The following is an 18,967-nucleotide window of genomic DNA, read 5'->3' as shown; positions in this document are numbered from 1 at the left end:
TAATAATGCATGCAAAGAGTGGAAAGTTAGATGCAAATTATATGGTCAAAATTAGGACAAGTAATCTGTGTTTTCAATTTTATTTTTTTTCCAAAAAAATTAATTTGTCCAGACCACAGCAGATCAGCCCATAAATCAAAACAAGAATCATCAGCATGCTTAGAGCCACGAAGCAGCTTTGTTGCCAAAAGCAAGCTGACAGTCTTCAGTGCAGCTCAGTAGAGGACATCTCCACCTACTTCTGAATGTGGGCACTTGGAAAATGAAGCACCAGGTCAATTCAGTGCTCCCAGAAGTCACCGACTTCAGTGTATGTCCTTGGTTTTTATGCATCAAGACCCTTGGAAATCTAAAGTGCCATGTCTTTTAATCCAAAATATAATGTAAGCACTGTTTGGTATTTATGTTTACACACAACCACCAGTACTTCTTGGTTGTTAGTTGAGTAAAAGGCACACAAAACCTTTTTCCAAACATCTTGCAATTTAAATGCCTCTTCTATCAGAACTATGAAATTTTTTTCTCAGTTTGCTCAGAAATTGTCAGGATGCTCATCCCTATCCTCTTTTTTACACCAGTATTTAAAAGAAGTGTCTACAACTGTTCTCCTCTCCCTTTAGTCCATTAATTTCTATTTGTATTCAGACTGAGGGAAATAGGCTCATTTTAACCTTCTTCCCATTTTCCTACAAAAACCAGGTTCCTTTTTTGCCTCCTTTCCTGGTTGCCTGAAATTCTGAACTTTATCCTACAACTGGATGTTTGGACAATGCTCTCAGACACACAGTGTGACTTTTGGGTCTGTCCTGTGCAGAGACAGGAGTTGGAACACTGTGATCCTTGTGGATCCCTTTCAGCTCAGGACACTGTATGACTGAAAATCAGTGAAGAGTTCTATTATTTTTTTTATAGCACAAAGATTTATTTAACTGAAAACAGAACTATTATTCTCTGATCATCACTTAAAAAAAAAATCTCCATTAAGAACAGCCATAAAAATAGCTTTTTACATATTCATTGGTGTTACTAAGCAATATATAAATAATCCAGTACAGGTACTGTTACTCCACTGTATTTCAGCATAAAGGGAATGTCCCTTACCCAGTACTTCACCCAGTACTTCACCTCCTTGTGGAATTCAACACAGTAAGGTCCCACTTCCACAGAGTTCACAGCTTAAAATTATGGTCCCATCTTAAGAGTTAAAACCCAAGATGGTTCTATGCCACACAGGATGCTATTGCTATCTTTGTCCCTTTTATTTTTTAGGGAAACTAATAACCCATATGATACAGAACATTGGTATGATAAAGAAAGAACTAAGTAACTCTGATTTTGTATTCAGGATTGTAACCTCATCCTTAAACAATTCTCCATGCTGCAACATGAACTGGAGCTTCTTGTTGGATTTTTTGAGGGATGCCTTCATGAGCTAGAAACAGAAGAAGGCAGACTCAAAAGTCTCCTACTCTGAGTTTAATAACAATTGAATAACAATTACACAGAAACAAGATTCATCCCACCATAGCAGCAAACAGTGATTATATTTCTGCATAAATTTAAAGTGAAATCCTGACCTTTAGCCCAAGTGATGCTGACCTCCACAGACCACAATTTTAGACTTCACAATCACTGATCTACAGTTAATATATTCTTACAGAAATATTTTTTCCTCCCCAGCATAAGCCAGTCCACAGATAATGACATCAGTGGCTAATCAAATTCAGACTATATCAAGCTGCAAGATCTCTATGAAATGTCTGAGATGCAGATCAGATGTGCAGGTCACCTGTGCCTGTGGAAGTGTCTACCTGCACAGCTTCTCTTTTCCAGGGGAAATCACAGACCCTGTTCCCTTGTACTAAGACCTGAATTATGTTACATCTGTAGGGCACGTAATAATTAATCTTATTTATGCCAAGCATGAAACTGAAATATGCATGTGCATCTTCAGTCCAAGGTTCACACCAGAAAATCCTACTGCTAAGGCTGTTTGTAGAGGAAAAACAACTAAAGCCTGGAACTACTGTCAGCTCCAATGAAAACACATTAGGATTTTTATAATTTTTACTGAAACCAATCTCCTATTAAAAGTATCTGAAATGTACTCAAGTGACAAAAAAAGAACAAAGAAAGAGAAATCACATGTGACCAAAACTAAAAATGACAGAAGTTACATTAAAAATGCAGAAGTTCTATTAAAGAAGAAATGTTGCTTAGACAGACATTACACAACTCTGCATCAAAGGAGCAGCACTGTAGAAAAGACAAACTACTTGAAGCACACGGAGAGCAGATCTATTTCCTACACAAAGATACTTCAGATGGAACACAGAACTATTTCTATGCCAGTAATTTCCCTTTCATCTGTTCACATGGCAGATTTTTATCTAAGTGTTCAGTCACAACACTGCTGTTCAAGACACTCCATACAAAACTGACCACTCTATTTGCTAAAGACAAGGGTGTTAGCCAACCTCAGGAGCTAAGGACTCAACAGGAATTTTAACAAGACACTGGAAGCGGTAAATTAGAGAAAGGAAGAAGCATGTTGCAAAGTGAGTGGAAATTCAGGTCTCTGTTCACATGTTCTGCAGAATTAAAAGGAGATAAAGATTAGATGTAAACTTACTATAAGTCCATCTGCGTGCTTCTCCTCATTATTTTGGTCCTTAAGGAAAAAATGTTAAAAATATCAACATAACAATCTTGCATGACTTATCAGTTCTGTGCTAAGCTAGAACAGCGAGTGTCCCTCAGGAATATTTACATTTTCAGCCATAAAATGTTCCTCATCATGTGATACAGTAACTAAACTTGGAAGACACAATTGCACACACAATCACTGCATCTCTGAAGATCAGCATTTTCTCAGGGCCTGTCCATGTGAATGCAGACAACTTTAAAATATCCTTTCTGTACTGCAGAGTACAATTCTGTTTTATAACGTGGGTGCTTCCCAAATACCTAATAGATCCCCAAAATATGCTCTGCAGCTCCTGTAAGTCCCTGAAAAAGGAAGTTCTCAGTTTCTGTGAATAACACACAAGAAAGGCAGAAGTTAAAGTAAGTTGAAAGGTTTTGACCTTTGCTTTTTGGCATCTGCTATATTTTAAAATATTTTTAGATTATTCTCTATCTCAGATTTTGGGTTTTTTTTTGCCTAGAACCATTAGTGAAAGAGCAGGCAATGTATGGAAAACATCTGTCCTCGGGGGAAATGACACGAGCAGCAGACCAGTTAATGCCAATCTACAGCCAGCACAGTTTTAGCACTGTACAGCAACAATATAAATTTTACTGTACTCTAAGCCAAATCTCTTCCCTTCTGCTGCAAAGTTTGTATTAGACAGTACATCAATCCATAACTTTATCCAGTGTGAACCTCAAGACTTGTCTACAAAATATTTCTCCCAAATTTCCAGTTATGTTTTAAAGGAATAAGGAGAAAAAAAAAAAAAAAAATGTAAGTAGTATATACAAGGCTGGGACATATTTATGTTTTGATACTTAACATAGCCTTCCTTAGCTTACACAGTTATACAGCTTATACAGTTGGCAATAGGCTGTCCAAATTCAGTGTCTGCTAGTCAACATTTTTGAAGCCTGGCTTTCCATGATAAAAAGAACACCAAAGACAAGAAGTTCCACTGGACTGCGAATTTACAAGACATCATTTTTTCCCAACACATAAAACTCCCATGTTGTGTCCATCATCTCTAAGACCTAAGAAATAAACCACAAAGATGCTGCATGAGTACTGATGCTTGCTATCCCACCTCAGTAATGCACCAGTAGCAGCATCAATAAGGTAAAGGAGGCAGAAATTCCACAAAACTGGGCAGGCAAGACTGCCAGAAATGAAGTCAAAAAGAGAAGGCAAAGATGCAAAACTAAATATCTAAGTTTTAAAAGGTACTTCATAGCACATATATTTGTAAGACTGTGGTTTACCACATCACTGGCAGAACATTTCTTATATTTTACATCACACACCAGCAAAGCTGGACTTCTTCAACTGCCACACACACAAAGGGGACAACACAAGCCAAATGCTCCACCTGCCCATCCAACTTTGATTATTTTGACTGCTTTTTGATAAGCAATGCATGTATTATCACATCTTCCTGTTTAGCTGGTATTCATTATTTTGAAAATGTCACTAGTTACCTCAGCACAAGTGGCATAACTACACACTTGATTTATCAGCAGTTTAATGAAAATTTAACAGTCCAAATACTAAGGTAAAAATCAATGAAACAGGACAACTGAATACACAATTAAAAAAAGAAACAAAACAAAACTCCGACAACCAAAAATCCAGGTTTGTTTCAATGTTCCAAAATAATTCACATAATAAATGGTTGTGTGTTGGAAACAGAGTTCTAAGTATATAAGTGGTGATGCTATTAAGAACACAGATTGGCAAGTCTGTCTTCTGATGAGAAAGGCACTGTAGAAGTCAAAATGGGGTGCAAATGGTGTTAAGATGATTTACTTTCAGCAGTGTCAGTCAGCAGCCATACCTGCCCAAAAGATTTGGGAAAAAAACCTGCAGAATCTTAAAAGGTCTCTAATGGAGAGCACAAAGCTACACTCATTTTTACACAGAGATTTCATCATACACAAGCAACTCACAGAACTGTGGGAAAAACAACCCCAAACATCCCCAAAAGCAGTAGGAAATCAGGATACTAACACAGTTAATGGAAAAGGAAGGGAGGGAACAAAGACAGAATTCCCTTGTGGTCAACAACTAGAGTTGCTTGAGAGAGAAAGAAGGTGAAGAGATGAAGCAGAAAAAAGATTATTTAAGTACTGGGATTTTTTTTCACTATATGTGGATCAACATCTTGCAATTAGCTGTGCATAAGGCACCCCTTTAACCCACCTTGTCTTCAACAGCTCCAAAAGAGCTTTAGTGATGGTTTAGCAGAAAACCAAACAGTAAATCCCCACTCCTTAGTGGATAAGCTCATCTATTTACACTGGTTAATATTTAGTGAACTGAAAGAACATCTTAAAGGTCTGGTTTAGTGCAACAAAAAGCAAGTGTTAGCACCTTTGGGGGACTCAAATTCCAGCTGTCTTTACACTCACATGGTAGCTGGAGCAGTAGAGTACTGAACTTGATCTAAATGACTGCATCTGCCACCATCAGTTTTGTCCATCATCAGCAAACCACCGAAAGAACTTCAAAATATGCTTAGCATCAGCAGAAGTGGTCATGTTTGTCTAACTCTCAATAAACTCACACAGAGCAGAAACAAAATTTGATATTCAACAGAAACAAGAAAGATAACTCAGCCACCTATTACCAGCTCTGATCAACAGCCTGAAAAGCAGATTATAACTCTGCAATTTCACATTGCTAATTACATAGCAGAGCTTTTTAAAAAGAGTAAAATTTCATAGGAATTAAATTCATAGGAATTAAATAAGAAATATTAAATACATTTATACAGTAATTAAGAAAAAATGAGCTAGTAGTTCCTTGCAGTTTTTCCAACAGTTTCCTCAATATAGCAAATCACATATAGATTAAAAAATCAGCATATTACCATCTAACCTATCTACAATTTATATAATCTACTAACTTCACTGTATAAAAACAGCTCTAAATGTACCCAGGACTAAATAACAGTAAATAAAAAACTGAAAGGCTTTTCTTGTTGGGACTACAGTGAAGGATGAAGTAGCATCACTGCATGTTGAATAAAGACTGTACTAGCTTCAAATTCATGTGGCACAAAATTATTTCAATGTTTCAACCCTAGTGCTTGTAAAAGTTTTGGTTTTGTACAGACCTGTTAATTAACAAGCATTTTCTTCACGAATTTTTAAGTAATAGGTATGAAAACTGAATTTTACAAAACATGCACTGATCCTTTCAGCGAATGACTTTAGATCCTTTAAGATTCTAAATACTTAAATTTTCACTGCACTCAAAATTTTGTACAACATATCTGGCATCTAAAATGAAGACAAACAGCAGTCTTGCATTCCAAAGCCACAAAAAATAGTTGATCTAGATTATAGAAAAAAAAAAATAATTGAGGAGCCCACTCCAGTTTTTGGATAAATCAGTATGTGTTCTGAGTAAATCAGCCTGAAATTCTGAAAATACCTTTATTTCTTTGCAAAGTATCACCTCCCTCCACTTTGGTCACAAGATATAAATCAGCAGTTCAAAATTAATATATCCTAAATATAGAAGGTTAAACCTGTAAGGGCAGAATTCAACAAAAAGTAAATCCAAAACTCCCCAAATTTTAAAATCTAATGAAAGAAGTAGGTGAAAAGCACAAGTACATTCTCAAATAAAACAAGTCTAACTTCAAGAATTTCCAACATCATCATGAACTTCAGACCTGTGACAGATCTTGCCAAACCAGTTTCATTATTTACATCATCTTTCTCCCCTTCTTATTTGTTAGCCATACTCTCAAATGAAGCAGAAATGAGTTTTATTAAATTCCTTTTCTGTCAACCTGACATTTGTCTAAGTTCATCTTTAGTTTAATGGCAAACTCTGAAAAAGAAAGTTCATCTGAAAGAAAACTTGAACCAATGTGACTGCTACCGTGAGCATTAACAGGATTGTCTGCTATGGAACTCAGTATTTCAGAAACTTCATTAAAATAAAAGTATAAATCAACTTATAATTGTTTTCTTGTTCCTGGATCATATAGGAGGCACTTTGAGGTTTCAATTAGATTAATGCTGTATCACTAAGATTCAGAATAGTTTACAGTGTACTTACTTTAGCAATCTGTAGCAACACAATGCAGTGTTTTATTGATTCTACCATGCTCTAGGGAAAGAAAAATATCAGAAAAAAAATTGTGTTACTATCCCTTAATATTTTGTGTTTATTAGTTATATAGAATATTGGGTGTGAACTAAATGGACGCTCACTTCTGTAGAACCCCTACTTTCCCTTCCCCATTTTTTTTTTCCAGAGACAAAACCACAGCAGCAGAAAATTGAAGTTTCCAAAGCCACACACAAGTCAGGCTGTCAGGGTGAAATGGAGGTCACTCCAAGCTCCCAGAGTGCTACAGGCAGGTAAATTATCATGGGAAAAGAGGCTCAGGGAGCAGGGCTTGTTTAATCTGGAGAGGAAAAGGCTCGGGGAGACCTTATCAAGGGGGATCAATATCTGATTGGGAAGGCAGAGGAAGACAGAGCAAGATTCTTCTCAGTAGTGCCCAATGACAGGACAAGCAATGGCCACAAACAGAAATAAAGGAAAATCACCTTAAACAAAAGAAAACAACTTTTATTCTTTTATGAATGATAAAACACTGGAACAGATTGTCCATAGAAGCTGTAAAGCCTCCAGCCTTGGAGTTACTCAAAACCTAAACTAGATTTGGTCCTGACCAACCTGTTCCAGCTGATGGTGCTCTGAGCATAGGGTTGGACTACAAACCTTCAGAGATCCCTTCCAACCTCAACCATTCCATGATTCCAAAGTGCTGGACAGAAACCCGAACACAGCACCAGAATCAGCCTGCCTCTGCTATCACAATGTTGAACCGAATATGGATCCTCATTTTTCTGTAAAAAAGCTTTAAAAACCTTCTGAAGAAAATAAAGTGAATTTCAGAATCAATATATAATAGTTACAAAAATTAAAGAAACTTACACTAGTTGTTTCTTTGAGACCTTCAATTTTCTGTAAAAGAAAAATCAAAATAGCTTGATTAAAGACAGAATTTCCAGCATCTGGTTTGACCTAAATACTGTATAAAGACAATATTTTAATTTTTAATTGGGGGGAGGAAAAAAAGCCCTGAACCAACATGCTAAAGACTATTTCCACATATAGACAATTTTCAAGACAAGACTGAAGTCCAACTGGTAACTAAAGCTTAAAGATGACAAGGTTATGAATTTCTTAACAGTGACATTATACACATTTACCCATTAAAATCTATACTTCATTTTTGCATAACACCAACAAAAATTAAATGCAGAATGAAGATTCTAAGTTCATTTTGTATCCTTATAAATTGTACTGAATGGTGGAACATTTCAACACTATTACATGAAGTGACCATCATTCAAGTACAATAAACATTTGCAGTTAAGCACAGCTTGATGCAAATCACAGAAATCGACAGTGCACACATGTTCTTACTCTTTCCACGCCTCCAGTAAAAGTGCATCTGGAAACCTGCCTACTTAATTTTATCTAGAAACACTGGTTCATAAAGATTTCCTGTGTGGAACTGCACCTCAGGCATGCAAAAGACATCTGCATGCCATGTTCTACATCAGACCTGGTTCAGGAGCAGATGCTTCCTGTTGATGTCCTTGGCTCTGTCTGCAGAAGGCAAAATCACTAAACTGGACTCAGCACTGAACCTCTACTAATGCAATTACAGGTCATCTTTGTTTTGATTAATTTGAGTGTGCCATGTGATTTGAGTCACAATCTTCTTGATTCTTGAATAATCAAAGTGTGTAAAGGATCCTTTCCCCCCAACAGGCATTGCAAGCAATAAGAGAAAAACATGCAGCTACAAATCCACAGAAATGAACAGTTGCAATTTGTGGATTAAAAAGAAAACAAATACAGTGACAGCCTCTCAGGCAATTCCTGAGGGAAAATTTTCAGCTATGCTCTAGATATTACTCAAAGGATGCTGTACATTTTCTTCAGGATTAATTAGCCAAACAGAACCCAGACTCAGCCCTTCCTACTGGAAAGCCTGGACCATGTTTATCTAGGATACATCGTATGAGGGATGTTATATCATGAAGTTATGGTATATTTACTGCTGCTGCTAGCAGAGAAATATGCCAACAGCTAAAAATTCCTTGGCTTTGTTTTTGTTTGTTTTTCACTACGAGACTTCTAGTCTAAACTTATCAACACATATTGAAGGAAGCATTTTAAATATGACAGCATAGAAGTTTTGAGCCTTTATAGCACCAAAATAGAATAGGCAAAAACACACAAATCTTGTTGGATGAAAGATGATGCAGCTGAAGGAGATCATGCAGTTTCAAGGCTGTACAGCCAGCTGGAGACAGCCATCAGCAGCTTTGATCATTCTTTACCCATTTTTTTTCCCCAACTTGTTATAAAGTATTTACACACCAAATAAACTGAGATCTCAGTCCCTTCAGTGACATCACCTTTTGCTGAAAATAAGAAAGTGACCTCAGGCCATGTGATGCAATTCAGTGATGTTGGTTTCTCCCACCCATCTGTAATTTTCCAAGAAGTTCACTGGGACGTTGTTATTCTTACACACAGGTACAGACAAAAGGATAATTTTGTCAAAGATCAAGTGGAAGACTGAGAGGGGGAAAAAATCTCAAGACAAGCAGATTTCTAAGGCCTTTCAACAAATTATAAAACCATAGTTTTTTCCTCCATGGAAATGAATCCTTTGTGAGCTGGCCAAATTAAGCAGTGATATTTTGCATTGATCCAGTATTTTTCACATTTGTGCTCTATGACCACCTTGCAAGAACACAGCACACAGAACTTTGTCAATTTAAACACTATGAAATTGTAAGGAAAACCATAAGCAAGTATGTTGAACATAAAACATATTGCCAATAAAAAGCCCCAAAATCCCCAGACATTTATTACTAACGTTTATCACAATTTTCTCTTCTCATCATCCCTAGTCCTTGAAAATTGGTAAGATTTTAGTAAGACAGTTCCCCTAGTTTTAGGTAATAAACACAGATATTTTCATCTGAAACCCCAATTTCCTGCAGATCTACATTTGTAGAATGCAGATCTACAATTGCAGAATGCAATTTGCTATATTTAATCTAATCAAACTGCAGGCTGCTGCTGAAACTACTCCCTCTACTTGCTGCTCATTACATCTTCTTGACATCTGATTTTTTAGGAAATCACTGAGGAAGCTAATTTTATCTCATCCAACATGATTTTTGCCTCATTCAACAATCATGTGACTACAGAGGGATCAGTTAATCCAGCAGAGAGGCAGCAGAGGCACATAGCAGGAGCTGACTCATGGTTTAAATCTGTAAGGTGCAACCCAAATCTGTGTGTTCAGCCTTGGATTTACTTCACAAAAAGCACTTATTTTGAACCAAACAGCTTAAGCAGGCTGCACGTGCCTCCCAGATCCTGTTAAGTAATGTCAGCTTTGTTCCAGCCTGCAAACATGCACCTCTTTGCTGTTCTGATGCCTTTGAGTGCTTCAGTTTTCTTCTCCCTGATGTGTGGTCAAGATAACTACACAAAATTGAACAGAAAAACTGTCTTGGAGTTCCCACCAGTAATATTGGTAACACTGGAAGAAAGCAAGGTCCTGTCTTGTCTTCACCTTGAAACACCAGTACCCTCAGATCAGATCAGATCAGACCCCTCCTTCCCCTCCTCTGCAATCAGATACAAACATTGCACCCACCAGGAGATTCAGCAGAACTGGCAGCACTGCTGGTTGTGCACGATCACACCAGACCCTGCTGGCTGCACTTCTGCCAGAACAATGCAGCACAAGGAACTCATGACAATCCCTGTATTTCCATCAGACCTGCATCTGCAATGTCTTCATCCAAATTCAAGAGACTACCACATCTCAGAAGGAAGATATACAGGAGATCTTGAGGCATGTCAGAACACCCATAACCTATGTCATCACCTTCAAAACACCAAATATTCCATAACTAAAAGCCAGCTCACCCAGTGCTCTGTGAACTTCCAAAAACAACTCAGATTTGAAATCCCTGGCCATAAACAGTTGCAGAACAGCACTCAGCTCGTTGGGAAGCACTTAAAACTCAAATATCCAAAATTTGTTTCCTCAGAGGAAAGAACTAAGGGTTTGCTGGAAGTACCCTGCAGATTACACTCAGCTCATAATCTGATGATGATAGCTGAACCATACATCCATAAACAAACAGGGAAACTGCTAAATACTGTATCACAAAACTTCTCAGTACAGGAAGAGATGTGATCAAAAGAGTGCTTTGTCAAGTCTTCTTCATTTTTAATAGAGAATGAATGGAATCTGTAGTAATAGCAATCCTCATCAAGATTTAAAACCAGAGGATGCCAACCTCTTCTAAATGAGCCTCCTCCTTTCTCTATAAATTCAATCCATCTGTCCCATAGATACTTTGCAGAGATAATTGAAGAAGTCAGCACAACATGTGGAAATTCTCTAGGGATTAGGAGCACTACCACAGGAAAAAAGAAAGTACTGCCTGATCTGCAAAGTAGCATCTGGAGGGAGGTCAAAACTGAAGGACAACTCTTCCCAGTAAGACACACTGAAGAAGTACAAAACCCTCAGACCTCACTCTTGTAGCCAGATTAAACACACTGACAGAAATGTACTTCAAAGTTCTTTTAAAAGCCTGTACATGAGAAAGAGCTCCCCAAGACACCACCTAACACATCAGGCAAGATGAATAACACTTGAAAGGTCACAGGCATTATGAAGATGTAAAACTAATCACAGAAAGCATCAAGGAGTTTTCAAAACAGGAACCAAACACCAAGAGAACACAGCTTGTTTTCCACAAGAGACATTGAGGAAGGAGACAAGGATGAAGTACACCACTGCTCATATCAAAATTACTGCACTTGCTGAAGAGAAGCAACTCCTCTGTAATAAACCCTTCATAAGGAATTGTTAAATCCCTCCTCCACACACACAAATTAATATATGAAACCAGCATGACACCTAATGCCAAATCCACACCATCAAAGGTATGTGCCAGCCTTAAACAGTGCTTGAACTCGGACCTGCAGAGCTGATTTTGGGATGGAACAGGAGGGGATGCAAAGAACACAAACCATTTATTTGAATTACACCCTTGATTAAAGAGCAGTGCTCCCCACTACTACATTTCTGGCACCCTCACTTCAGTGAATGAATTGTGGTGTTCTCAGACTTCCAATGTGTCACAGACCTACACAGGATGCGGATTGATTATGTGAAATACATGATTAGGAGTATTCTTTTCCTTGGGAATAGCTTTGTAATTCCTACCAACATTAAACACCCACCCTTGTTAAAGATTAAAAAATAATGAATTCAGGTTAAAACGGTTCCAACACTGTTAGAATTATTTCTGACAGACTGAAACCTTTTTTAATGTTATGATGCCCATTATTACTAAAATTTTTTTTGGTAACTTAGTCACAACACGACTGTTTTAAGTTATTCAAATTGCTTGAAGTGATTTTGACAACTCAATAGATGTGTACTTAGCATTTCTACTACAGCAAACTGATGCACAACACCTCCTGATAAACAAGCAATTTTTAAGACAAAATGTACTTGCTTTTCTCTGTTCATCATCTTTGCAGTTCTGGAGTTTTTCATCAAAGAGCTAAAAGAAAGAGATACTTGTGAAAATACTGAAAATGTTATTTTTCCATATAAAATCATACAGAAACAGCAACATTTCAAAACTAAAAAGCTAGCATTTAATAAGTATAAAGTCATACGACCCTGGTATTTGGATCCAAAGGAGTTTTGGCCAAATATTTCTTTACAGCATTTATGATATAACAGATTTGTAACTAATTTCTCACATCATCCCATCCTGCAAGAGACCAAATCTCACAGCTAAGCCTGAGAATTCTACTACAATTTGAACAAAAAGGCATGGTTAAATAACATAACTGAACTCATCAGAACACCTCCAGCTGCCTTTCTTCTATTTCAGCAAAAACCTTTGGGGCATATGAAGCATTTAAACAAAAGAGCTTTAACTCTCATCAACCCCTCCAGGTACCCTGATTCAGGTACATGATCCAAATTATGTAAGATTTCGAAGTGCATTTTTGGGGGAAGATATGACTTCCTAGCATCAATTTATGTTTATTTTCTTAGAAGTGGGATATGAGATGTAACAAAACAAAGTGAAACAAACCCTCACTGAAAAGCCTGCATGTGCATTTGCTGAAATGAGTTAACAGAGGCCTCCAAGGGCACTCTAAGGTGCACACACAACCATGAAGTTGCTGAAGGAAAAGACTGGGTAATGCTAAAAGTTCATCATATCCACCCTTGTAGCTTAGAGAAGAGGATGTAATTTTTAGGAAGTGAGCTGCAGCTCTTCACTCAATTGCTTGCCTCAAACATACTCATGTGTTCCCTTTCCCTTGAGGGCTGATTTCTAGTTCTAAAAATAGACTGTGATCTTGGTCTCTGTCCATCCTCAAACTGACTCATCTTTCATTATTAATTAACTTCTATCCCCCTCCCCCCAGCTGGCCTGAAATCACAACTAGAGGGTGTAAAGATTTAAATACCTTCTGTCAGTGAAGTGATGGCTCCAGAGAGACAAAGACAGCTCCTGATCAAGTCTTTGCAGGGCAGCTCTGAATTCTGTTTGCATCTCTTCTGCCTACTTTCATTTTTGTTGCTGTACTCATCCCCCTCTCCTCCCTACCCTTCAACTGAATTTTTGCTGAATATCCCACATGCAATACTTGCACATTATATCAGGGAAAAAAAATCCAACCCAGCAGAACTGAAGCAATTTAACAGCAAATTTAACTTGCTGAGTCATGAGAAAAAGGTGTCCTAAGCAGCAGCAAAAAGTGTTTCTCTTAATAAGGTGAGTACTGAGAGAAACTACCTCATTGTCCCTTGCATTTCCATCTATTCTTAAAATACAAAGTTTAAAAGAGGTGTATTGTACAACATTTCTACAGAATGTTTTCACTCAAGGACAAAGCATGGATTATCTACCACCACTGCCACAAAGTCTGAAACTATCTGCAACTGCAGTTACACATCACTTGACAAAATCCTCTCAAGATAGATTCTAAAATGCTATGAGGAGCATAATGATTTAATTATGTTTTAAAATGAAACTTAATATATTTAACCTTGCCATTTCCATAGAGGTTTTATATAAAACAGAATCTTTCATCCATTGTAAACCATGTTATGTAAGTCTGCTTGAGATATTCTAATTTTAATAATCTAAAGAAAAAGGCATTTTCATCTTGACTGACTCTCTCTCTCTCTGCTGAGCTTCCTTTCCAGCTGGCCTTGAAATCCAGCCTGACAAACAGACCCCCAGCACAGTAAATGCAGCATTTAGTTACCATACCTTCAACTGGTCTATCAAGATCTGTAAGTAAGCATCAGCCTCAGTAAGTTTCTTGTCAAAATCATGAACGCTGGGAACAAATCCTGAATCCACACCCTAGAAATAAGTAAACAAATAAAAATAAAATATTTAATTGGTGTTTCAGAGGAGAAAAAAACCACAACAACAATATGGTTTTGCCTGCCATCTGACTGAGAAAATGCTGCCTTGTCTCTCATCCTGCCACGTGCAAACACAGGCACACAGCTGAATGCATTTGGCTTCTATTTGCAGCTAAATCAGTAGCAGAAAACTGCTGCACATTTTCAGAGGGGGTATAATCATCACACACCAGAGTATTTCATTACTTATGATTGAGCAAATCCTTTTAAATTACACTGATTAAAGTTTCTTTATAAAATATAAAAGAGAATTCACATTTTTCTGAAAACTGGCTTGTGATTCCATATTCTTACATTGCAGCTAGGGAAGCCCAAATCACACCCAATGGGATAACTGCACTTTTCACACTTCAGACAGTATTGCTCAACTCACAGCTCCCTAGCTAAGGGCTGCTAAATCTTTTCTTAAATACCTTTGATCTGAAAAGTTCAAAATTATTAGTCCTGATTGCCCCAGTTCCTTTACAGCTATAATGATTTGCATCCTTGTCACTGTATCTGAATTTTGACATTTTGTTGCACATACACCACCACAGACAATGTATCAATGTAATGATAACAATTACTTTTATATTTTCTTGCTTGGAAACTTGTTTCTCCTACAATATAACACTCAGAGCACGCTTCTGTATATAACACAATCCCTATCTTTAAACTGATACCCAAACAAATTCCCACTGGGATACAACATCTTTAATTAGAGGAATGAAAAGAGAGGATTCTTGATTACTTCTGCCTTCATGCACATATGCTATGTAAATACATTAGAAGTTTATTTATGTAATGCCTTTAATGCAAATGGAACTGTGAAACAAATACTGAAGCACACCCAGTTAGAAAAGATTATACACTACAAGATGAATGTATATAGGAGGAAAACCTCTTGAAGGATAAAGAAGCAAACATCAGTTTTAACAGAACATAATCCTGAGAACATCACAGCAGTGACAACTTTGCTACCAGCCTCGATATTTTCACCTGTACTCACATTGATCTCAAACAGGACAACTTCAAACTCTTATGAAACCATTAACTGCAGTTTGAACTGCTGAGGATCTCAAGAGTCTGAGCATGTAAAGATCAACCAGTGGGGAAAACATTTCACATGGAAGATAGGCAATCTGTATTTGTAAAATTCCACATTAATGCAGCATTTTCTTTGGCATGGTTTGCTCTGTCAGAACAATTTCTCTTATTTTTGTATGATACTGGGCCATCATACTAAGAGTTTTATTGAGGGCTCTTTAGAGGTGTGAGCACTTTTGTGCAGCAGTGGAATGACTTGCACAGTATCACACACAGCCTAAAACATAAACCCATCTACTGACAGTAGAAAATATTCTTTACTCATTTGCTACAGGTGGGCATGAAGATCTTGACAACAACTTTACAGGAGTAAATCTATCCATACAGGTGGGTTAGTAATCAAAAAAGATACTTCACTTTATTAAACAGTGAACCAGGTCAAATTTAGAAATAGTGTGAAACAAAGAGCATGGAGGAGAAGATGAGAAAAAAAGAAACCATTTTGACTATAACAAAAAATAAATACAAAAAGCACAGAGTGTAACAAGTTATCAAAAAAAACCTAATAAGCAGAAGGGAGAGCACTCTCAACTGAACAACTTTTGATACTCCCTCAAACTAGTTTAAATTACACTGAAACTACATCTGAAATAATGTGAAATTAGTATTCAATTTCCTTCTTGAAAATGGAATTGTCTCTACAGCTACCCATCAGCCAACCTCATCAGTTCAGCAAATGGTCCTGCAAGCTCAGTTAAAATTCTGGAGGTCAGGTTTCATATACCAAACCACATGAACTATGCAGGAAATTTCTGCTGAAGATACTATACACAGAGATAAAGTTTACAGTGCATGTTATCTGTATGCTGCATCAAAATACTGATTTTTATTTCAGACCTCACTCAATGACTACTAATATGTAACTATCTGGTATTTTTAGTGGTGGCTTAAAGAGAAAATTCCATTCTTGAATTTCAGGCTCTTAGAACTAAGGGAAAAGCTGATCAAAACATTCAGTGTTACAACTGAGCACAGACACCCACACAAAACACAGAGTGAAAATTGTAATCTAAGAAGTTCTATTAGAAAATTAAAACTTCAAACAATGTAAAGAGGAAGCCATAAAACCATGTAAAGTGTCAAGCTGAACATAACGGAGATGAAACATGAGAATAATTCTGCAAAACACAGGTACTTAAAGCTGCAGCAACTCAGTAGTTTGCTCTTAGGTAGTTAAGATGAAATTTGATAATATTCTCAGCAAATGTATTAGTCTGTGTTATATGAAATTAGGTTAATAATTTCTCACACAGTTTTAGAACTGAAAAACTTGAGAAAATTGTAAAGTTGAGCAATACCGTAGAAAAAAACAACCTGCATAAATAGCAAACAAAATCAATCAGTATTTCAAACCCAGCAGTAATTTAGAAAGAGGAGATATACAAAGTGCAGATTTGCACAACAAATGTTTATTTCTTGATTTTCTGGTCACTCAAAGCCACAGTAAAGGTAAAATGGGGATCCTTTCTATTCTTCTCTGCCATGATGGAAATGAGGATTCAAAAGAAACAGATGAGCAGAGCCACTAGAATGGCATTTAACAGCTTGGTAAACTTCAACATTAAGAATGTGCACATCTCAACGAGCAATCAAATTTTTATGAGGAACTTGTAAAATATGCTGCTCACCTATTCATAGGCTGAAAAAACAGGTTGCCTGCAGACATTGTTTAACCTCCACCCCTGGAGGGCAGAGTTTCAAACTCAGGATTTGACCTTTGACAACCTGATCTAAAGTACAAGTTTGCCTTGAGTTGAGAAGATGTTTGGAACAACCTTGATTTCCAGAGGTCTTCTCCAGCTGAAGCCATCCCATGACTCTGAAATAAGTATCTTCAAATTATGGAAAAGAACAGGAATCCAGACTATTTCTGATCTTCAGAAATACACTGACTCTCTCACTGTCAGCATCTATCTGAAGAAGTATGACTTGTTTTTCCATTGAGTAACTACATCTATTTGTAAGTAGACTTTATTAACCTAATACTAACTTTATTAACTTTGTGTTCACGTAAGTTTAAAAGAATTAACAGATGAAATAGCTGCACAAGTAAGTAATTTAAAAAAATTTACTCTGCCCACCACCTCTCAAAACAAGAAATTTGGTGTCAAAACAAATTGTCTGATGTCTGACTGTTTCCCACCAAGAAAACCATACTGATAAAAACTCTGGAGAAAAGAGAAAAAGGTACCATAGCATTCTTTCCATCATCCTCCCTCCCTCCCCCAACTTCTGGAATGTCCCTCCACTTCAGGACACAGCAAAAACTTAAGGCCCAGACTCTCCAGGGCACATCCCAATGCCAATGTTTGCAGGAGAAGGCAGGGCCCAGCAGCACTGACCAGCCTCAGGTGTCCCAGTGGGATCTCTGTGATCCCCAGTGATGTGGAGTGACCAGACAGGATGGTTTTCCTAGGAAAGGGTTTCCATGCTGGTCTTGAGCTGAGTAAACAATTCCCGTGCTAACAGTCCTCCAAATTATTCCCCTCATACACAACCCTTTTTTTTTTTGGAGAAGGTAAACAGGAGGGCAACAACAAAACATAACCTAATTGAAAATATGTATTATGAGCTTTATTTTCATTACAGAACTGCTAGCACCAAGGGAGTTTCATGTTGTTTCCTTGTCCTCCAAATTAGAAGTCACACATATCTCTAATGCATTTGTATTCTAAACTTGTCCATGCTGAGAAGTAATTCAGCCTAATTTGAACCAGTCATTTCAAACTCGGATGGGATGAAAAGATTGCATCATCCTTAGAAGAAGCATACCAGAAAAATGCAACTATATTTCTCAAATAAAAGCATTACAATTATAGCTTGCCTGGGGAAGGAAGACAGAAAGCTGTAGGAGTGGAATTTCTCATCTTTTTGATGCAAGCACCCCATGACATGAAGACACTGCTTCGATGTTTTTCATCTAATTAGGATTCCAAATCCAACAAAAAATTCCTGTGTAAGTTAGTTTGAAGGAGTGAATGTTTTCCTTTCATCCACAATATCTCATCAGAAACATATCCCCTGCCTACATCGTGCTTGATTCTGGTGAGCTGGACATTGCCTGTAAGGATCACTGATAAAAAATTGAAGAAAAACAAGAAATCAACTTGTAAGCCACTAAACAAGAGCACTTTTGTGGCAAGAACAACTCTATTTTTTCCTCTGCTAGATTTTTATGCAGTATTTGAAGCTCAGAATGTAAGTGTTTGAAAACAAATATATGGCTAGTGGAAAGCATACAACCCTTCCAAACAGAATATTGCATTTCTTACAGGAAAAAAAAATTATTCTACTTCGCAAAACACAAAATTCTTAGCAAAGACTGTGCAGCTGTAGATAGTATCAGATCTTTAAGGAGAACAGAAAGTTCAGAGGGCAGAAACATTAATGCACTGGTGTAAAATTCTGTCTTAAAGCATAGGTTACAATTCTGAAGCTTCACAAACACAAACATCTTAGAGTCCCATTCCTTTACCCTTATAATCTATAATCAATGCAGACAATGCACATGTTCTGGGGTATTCAGACACTACCCTGATTATTTCATTAACAAAATCTGAAAAGGGCAGCAAGGCTGTCAACCTCATGTCCTCCCACCAGTGCTTGAAAAACATCTACACTGGATATAGTCTTAATCTAAA

At 37.2% G+C, this 18,967-nt stretch overlaps 1 protein-coding gene across 4 annotated transcripts in view; it reads right to left on the bottom strand.

Annotated features, from left to right (window-relative positions):
* OSBPL9 (oxysterol binding protein like 9) overlaps positions 1-18,967 on the bottom strand; it is a 58,374-nt gene that overhangs the window by 9,538 nt on the left and 29,869 nt on the right. For 2 of the 4 annotated variants that reach the window (XM_005521147.3, XM_014250655.2), the window contains 5 exons: positions 14,080-14,175; positions 12,295-12,342; positions 7,652-7,681; positions 6,764-6,814; positions 2,633-2,671 (listed from right to left, as the gene is read on the bottom strand). In XM_005521147.3, the coding sequence (XP_005521204.1) occupies positions 2,633-2,671; positions 6,764-6,814; positions 7,652-7,681; positions 12,295-12,342; positions 14,080-14,175 (264 nt within the window). The remainder of the gene's footprint in view (positions 1-2,632; positions 2,672-6,763; positions 6,815-7,651; positions 7,682-12,294; positions 12,343-14,079; positions 14,176-18,967) is intronic. The other 2 variants (XM_005521148.3, XM_014250654.2) reach the window with 2 other exon arrangements.

This window comes from Pseudopodoces humilis, chromosome 10 (assembly GCF_049639895.1).
Source record: "Pseudopodoces humilis isolate 2021_Gansu_Grassland_sample_001 chromosome 10, ASM4963989v1, whole genome shotgun sequence".
NCBI lineage: Eukaryota > Metazoa > Chordata > Aves > Passeriformes > Paridae > Pseudopodoces > Pseudopodoces humilis.
The sequence above is the reverse complement of the archived record's forward strand: the minus strand, read 5'-3'. Positions and strand labels throughout refer to the sequence as shown.